This window comes from Rosa rugosa, chromosome 2 (assembly GCF_958449725.1).
Source record: "Rosa rugosa chromosome 2, drRosRugo1.1, whole genome shotgun sequence".
NCBI classification, from domain to species: Eukaryota; Viridiplantae; Streptophyta; class Magnoliopsida; order Rosales; family Rosaceae; genus Rosa; species Rosa rugosa.
In genome coordinates, this window is record NC_084821.1 from 52,078,396 (window position 1) to 52,085,275 (window position 6,880).

A 6,880-nucleotide genomic window follows, 5' to 3' on the forward strand; every position below is an offset into this window, starting at 1 on the left:
AACTCTAGAAGATGCCTAGTTGGGCTAGGTTTTGAAAAAATGTTACACACACACTTACTTTATAAAAAGTTTATTTTTAAATATTTATTATATGCTTAAATTTTTTCTTTTAATTAATTACTAGTCTCTTAACACGGTGCTTGCTATTTGGTCTTTAGTATCCTCTTAAAAAATTGCAAAATAGTAAATAAATAATGAATTACAGCAAAAACAAAAAACTGATTTTCTAATAAAAATGAAAAGAAGGTAGTTTCCTCCATTTGTCGTGGTCAATGGTGGTTCTTCTTATTTTACCCTCTTTTGATAAAAATGTTTATGTTATGCATATTTATAAACCTTGGGCATGATAGGAGGGTAAAAAATTTAACCATTTTAAGATGGAGTTTGCTTTATATTAAAGATAATACCAGCTATAGTTTGTGGTTTTGATTGCATTTATTAATCTCAGTGTTCTAAAAATTTCTCTAGGCGGCCGCCTAGGTTCTATAAGGTAGTCAGCCGCCTCAACTAGTCTAGACGGCGCCTAGACATACCGGATTTAAGAAAAATGTTAAAAAAATATTTTTTTTATTTATGAAATACTTCAAAACTAACTTATAATTTGTACGTAATCATTCTATACTTAACTTTTTCCAATCAGTTATTACATCATTAAAAAATATATATATTGATTTGATTTGATTATATCATTAAAACAGGATTTTCTTCCTTGGATACGAATCAAAAACCAGATTGTTTGAGTAAATACGAAGAGATTAGCACTAAGCAGACACTTTCTTTGATAATTTCAACTCAAATTTTCAGACGTCAAAGTTCTTACAGATCTTTCAGTATTGTTCTATAGTGAGATTGGTAGTGAGCAGACCCAGCAGAGACAACTTCCTCGTAATCAATTTTCAAACTACTAAACTAGTTACTGTTCTGACTATAAAACAATAAAATTTTGAAGGCGAAATTAACACCAAACACTAGTAACTTGCAGTATGGTTGCCATCAAACCAGAGTCGACCCATGAACAAATTCATACAATATCTGGCACATACTGAGAGCCTAGAGTTCACAAAACCAGGTGCTAAATTCAAGGTCCAAAAGGTTCAAGAACTTCTGAACAGAGGAGGATGATACTACAAAGAGATAAACTCTCAAGTAGGCAGTGCAATTAGACATATAAACCTAGAATTATCACAAGATTCAAAGCTCCATCCCTTGCACGTTTATTTACATACAAAACCGTGATACATAACCTCATAAAAGGATTCATGTGGAGCTCCATCCCTTACACATTTTTATTTACATACAAAACCATGATACATAACCTCATAAAAGGATTCATGTGGAGCTCCATCCCTTACACATTTATTTACATACAAAACCATGATACATAACCTCATAAAAGGATTCATGTGCACATGAATCCCGCTCTCCACTTCTCTCGGTGAATATAGTTTTATGGACGAACAAAAACCATAAATTTTGCAAGCTCTATTGCTTTTTCGCGGCCAAAAAACTTCTCAACAATTCCTAGAGCAAACTCCATGGAAGTTCCTGGCCCCCTGCTGGTGATGAGGTTACCATCAACCAATACCCTATTTTCAATTTCACTCTTATCTGACAGCTTGTCGCACATTGCTGGGAAAGCTGTGGCCTTTTTTCCCTGCATGAAAGAAAAAACATAGTTTACAACTGGATGCAGCACTCTGGCATATAAAGGGGATCTTACACGTTGATATTAAAACATGTTCTATTCACATTTCAAAATGTTGAGATGATGGTGCTGATATCATGATTTTCAAATAACAACATTTGGATGACTATAATGGATATCAGATTCCGAGAGAAAGGATCTTAATGATGCGAAAGAGAAATCCAACAAGCACAGTGGTCAGGTGAATCTCTTATGCAGTTAGAACTAACTAGTAGATTACCGCATTAGATGAACTGCAGTCAGCTCTGGGCAATGTTAATGGAGTTAATCAAGTTTCAGTGGAGTGGTCCTTCAATGAAATGGATTTCAGAAAATGCTATAGGGCATACCTTGAGTAAGCCATGGGGTTCAAAGACTAAAGCTGGTGAAGCACATATAGCTCCATAAGGCTTATTTGATTCCCTCTGCTTTTTCAACAAATTCACAAGTGTTTCTGATTTTGCAAAAGCTTGAGCACCGCCAAGTCCACCCTGAAAAGTAAAGAATACAGTTACCCTAGTCAACTGGTGAATAGTAATGATTAAACAAAAGCAAACAAGAAAACTAACTTACAGGTAAAACTATTAGGTCATACGAAAGTTTGGCCGCTTCATCCAGGAGCACATCTGCTTCCAGCTTAACTTTGCGAGAAGCAATAATGTCTAGCTTATCTTCTACAGAGGCCACCACAACAGTTGCTTTGGCTTCTCGTAGAATATCAATGATCATTATAGCTTCCATTTCCTCTGTACCATTAGCTATCGGTACAAGAATCTGAAGGATAAAGACAAAAGGTCATAAAGGAGCATCTTGAAACAGAATAGCAACTCTTCCTGTCACATCAAACTTATAGTTTCTTGTAAGATAATTGTAGACAACTCTCAGTTCATAGTTAACTTGTAAGAAAATGAAATAATCCTTCGTAATGGCAACATAATTGCAAATGTAAAGCACTTGAATATGACTATATACACGATGTCTAACACTACTACACAAGACGAATAATGAGCTCACTTTTTGTTCTCAAATTTTACTCTTTGCTAAATAGTGAACCAACACTGCCTACAATGTTCCAAGACAAAACAAATATAAAATAAATGAAAAGTTCACCTTTGGGGAATCAGTGAAAGTCCACTTTGTTGGGTTTTGCTCAGTTATGATATATTCATCCCCATGGTTGGAACGCATAACCTGAGTAAAAATGTGAAGTCACACACCCAGCACAAACAGAAACAAAAGAGTATTCAAAAATGCATTGACTTCTCTATTTGGCGATAAAACTAATGGCAACAGAAGAGGTTAGATCATAACAGAGCCTTTTTATTTCCATTTTTCCAGACAATGATAGCTTCCCAATCACTCTATAAGAAAGCCACTAACAGAATAGCACCACTGGAAAGCAGCAACCACTACCTCCACCCAATAATCATAGGGTAGGTCTTCCAAATAAATATGAGCATTCACAGATAGCTGATACATAACTGTGCTCTGGGGAAGCCTATTTTAAGTTTAAGTAAACCAAGCCAAAGGCCCAAAGCCAAACATCAAAGCTTGTGGCTTCCCCAACTAAGAAGCCAAACTAAATGGTCCATAACCGGTAGGCTCTTAAACCCAGCTAGGTGCAACTATTATAATAAACCACCCTTTCAGCTGAATACTACCGCTTATCCATTTCTTTCTTCAAATGAATGAACCTTAGGTGAATAGTTTTTTTTTGGTCATCTTCTGCAGTCTATCTGAACTAAACACTAAAATTTCCTCTAGAATTTTCACCAATTGTTTCCATTTAATCAAAGGACATTAAAAGTTCCATTTCTGAATTCCACCACATTGTTTTACTATAGAAAGTTCTACTGAATTCCCCTTTCTTTACTGAACTCCTTCTCCTACATCAGATAAGCAACCAATATCCGTTGTACCAACTCTATCAAGATCAAACTACCCAAATGACCTTATCTTCAAATGCTATTTCCATAGTTTTATACTTTTCTTTTTGGGAAATAATGTAACAAGTCAAAAGAAACTATGCTGAAGAAACATTTACCAGGGGACCAGAAACTTCATCAGCTTTCCCTTTCCCATACAATTGCTCAACAAGTGCAACAGCAAACTCTATGGTGGTACCAGGTCCACGACTTGTCACAGCTTTGCCATCCAGCTGCACTCTTGATTCAACAGCAGTCGCACCAGATGCTGCTAATTGATCCATTACTAAAGGATGGCAAGTTGCCTGTCAAAAAACCAATTCAGGCCATAAGCTCAAATCTACTTACTTCAGGAGAAAAAAAAACAGGAACTACAATAAAAATTTGTAAATATGAGAAATGAAAAATAAAATGGTAGCAGAGGCTTAGAGTACTTACTTTCAATCCCTTCAGCACACCCCAAGACCCAAGTGCCACTGCAGGTGCAGCACAGATTGCAGCATAGAGCTTCCCATCGGCAGCTTGCTTTTTCACCAGACTTTCCAGGACCTCACTGTTTTTAAGAGTGGTAGCACCTGGCATCCCTCCCTATAGCATGAAAAGCCAAAAGTCAAATTCAATTACAATAAGCTACCAATAATGCACACTTGAGAAACTCCTGAAGATAGAACGATGAAAGTACAGATAGATAAAAGGCTTCCTCCATTGTTATATGTTATGGACTATATCAAGCATAGTTCTTCATCTGAAGAAAATAACGGTAAGGAAACAGATGGTTGCTTAAGACTGATATGCATAAATTTCCTCAAACAGTTCCATATAAGGTACCCTACTGATTCCCTAAATTTCCCCGATATCAACTCCTAATCACAAGCCTAGATTCAACAAAGCTAAAAACAGCTGCTTCAAATAAGCACACGAAGCGGACGGTGTGGTGTAATGAGATCGAAGTGGTGACACAGCTAAAAACAGCTGCTTCAAATAAGCACAAGTGTTTAAGCAATCAAACAAAAGCTGCCAAATTTGAAGTGGTGACACAAAATTAAGAACTCATCGATTCAAACACAAGGGATGGAATACTCACAGGTAGAGTAATGAGATCGAAGGAGGTCTGGCCACAGTCCGAAACCAAAGCATCAGCGATGATCTTAACCCCATCACAAGCCTCAACCCTCAGCTGCTTCTCCACAGAAGCCACAGTGACATCAGCTCCGGCTCGGCGCAGAACATCGACGGCGATCACCGCCTCCATCGGCTCCGAGCCATTCGCAATCGGAACCAGAACCTGCAAAATTCCACAGTCACTCTCTCACTCACACAAAACCACACACACAAGAGCTGAGAATCAGTAGTGCTATTACCTTCTTGGCAGGAGAAGCGGAAGCCATGGCGGTGGTGGAGGAGAGAGAGAAAGAGAGTGAAGGAATGGGTTTGGTAGTGAGAGAAGGGAGTATGCTACATAATATAAAGGGCGACGAGCCGCCCAACAGAAATGAGCGAGGCAATGCCATCTGTTTCCGAGAGGGCTTCTAGATTAGCTTCCGGGGGGGTCTATGTGGACTAACACTGTAAGGCTATGTTTGTTTCATGGGATTGGATTGGATTGGATATCCTTATTAGCTTGTGTTACACTAATTCCATGTTTGGCAACTTCAAGGACTGTTTTAAATGAGACTCTAGAGTCCCAAATTCTCATAAACACCTTCTACCATAAACCCCCCAAAAACCATGGGATTATGGAAGCTCTCCTTCTCACCTTCTACTGCCCCGTCGCGACCCAAAGCCTCCCTCTTTCTGACATCAGCGACCTCTACCTCCTCGACTTCGTCGGCCCACCTGGGTTTGTCCAGGAGGTCTCTGCCGAGGTCCCCAACCTCATTTTCTATCCCCAATTGAACCCAGAATCACTGCCACAGAAGGTTATAGCAACGGTGGCCGAATACCCAGAAATCAAGTCTTCCAAAATTTTATCAAATTCAAAAACCATGTATACTAGCATGTAGAACACGAAGAGCAGATCAACTTTCATATCTTATGCACCTCAAAACATTGCCGGAGCAGCCGGAATTTGTACAGAAACTGCAGGAGAACCCAAGATTTTCGAGGTCCAATTCTCTCTCCACAACCAGCAACCAGACCAGCCGAGGAAAGAGAAACGTCGGCGATGACGAGATGGATCAAACCCAGCTGCTGCGCCTGCCGGAGGTGGCCTGATGGCAGAGTTCCAATCAGCTGCCGTTTGGAGCCTCTCGGGTCTTCATGTCAATGGTGTTGGCTCTAGTTTTAGTCCTAACTGACCAAACATGGGTTAGGGAATAACATAGCATAATCCAGGCTTGAGGAGTCCAGGACTCTTATAGAAATTAAGGAGAGGTATGACAGTCCGGTGAAACAAACATAACCTAAGAGTGTAAGTTGTAACCGGTCGGATCGGGTCGGGTATTGTTCCGAACCGTTCAGTAAACGGGTCCAAAATCTATCCATCCAAGTTTTTTCCTCGTAGCTGAAATGTATAAAAATAACTCTGAAATATTAACAATATAGAAATTTATTACCAAAGTAACCCTCCTATCTCAACATAGTAGGGATTTATTTGGACTAATCAATTAACAAAACACAAATAACTCTGTATTTGAAATAGTAAGGAGATAAAGGAAGCTACACTCTCGCCCCCACTTTTGGGCGGGGTATTATGGTAGTGACTAGTGAGGGAGTAGGTTAGGTTAATGCCCGACACTCTTGCTAATTGTATTAGTAAACTTGCATTCAATGAAGCAACATTTGCCACACATTTCTTTTACAATAAAAAAGCCAAGTTTCATTCTCATGTCCTTTTCACGATTTCACTGTAGTGTTAAACCCTTTTTTAAATTTTATTGCTCTGATTGAGAGAGATTCAAATTCGAGATCTCTATCAACATTTAGACTAAATTCTTTTTAATAGCGTTTAACAAATTCATTCTACTTAAATTGTAATTTCCGGCTTTAAGAGAAAAATAATTCTAAAAAGTCAAGGTTGATTTTTCTAGGAAAACTATTAGATGAGTATTATCTCTTACCCAGAAAAAAAATCGCAAAATATTTGCATTTCGTGCATTCCTTGTTCAATATGTGACAAGGACGATACCTCCTGCTAATTCAACTCTGATACTTTTCCCATTTTTGCCTTAACTTCTTTCTTAGATGTTTTAGGATCCTTGTTTTTTCTTTTAGACAACGCGATAGTGCTTTTCTTTTTTGGCAGATTATGGAAAAATTCTCTATACAAGAA

The 6,880-nt window shown here is 38.4% G+C and overlaps 1 protein-coding gene across 2 annotated transcripts; it reads right to left on the minus strand.

Moving 5' to 3' along the window:
• Positions 1–1,135: 1,135 nt before the first annotated feature.
• On the minus strand, positions 1,136–5,140 carry LOC133728165 (protein DJ-1 homolog A-like). Of its 2 annotated transcripts, XR_009855655.1 has the most exons (9): positions 4,971–5,140; positions 4,694–4,894; positions 4,048–4,197; positions 3,729–3,914; positions 2,795–2,875; positions 2,258–2,458; positions 2,035–2,175; positions 1,317–1,654; positions 1,136–1,244 (listed from the first exon to the last, which is right to left on the minus strand). XR_009855655.1 is itself a non-coding variant. In XM_062155574.1 (8 exons), exons 1-8 carry the CDS (start codon positions 5,118–5,120, stop codon positions 1,448–1,450), a joined length of 1,317 nt encoding a protein of 438 aa, XP_062011558.1. In that variant the 5' UTR covers positions 5,121–5,140; the 3' UTR covers positions 1,136–1,447. The 2 variants fall into 2 exon arrangements, 1 of the variants encoding a protein (XP_062011558.1); XM_062155574.1 differs by having other exon boundaries at positions 1,136–1,654.
• Between the last annotated feature and the right edge of the window lie 1,740 nt (positions 5,141–6,880).

Coding starts and splice junctions, on each gene's coding strand:
- LOC133728165 (XM_062155574.1), bottom strand. CDS start 5,120: ATGGCATTGCCTCGCTCATTTCTGTTGGGCGGCTCGTCGCCCTTTATA. Junction 3,915..4,047: donor GTGTGCTGAAGGGATTGAAA/GTAAGTACTCTA, acceptor GTTTTTTGACAG/GCAACTTGCCATCCTTTAGT. Junction 2,876..3,728: donor ATGAAGTTTCTGGTCCCCTG/GTAAATGTTTCT, acceptor ATTTTTACTCAG/GTTATGCGTTCCAACCATGG.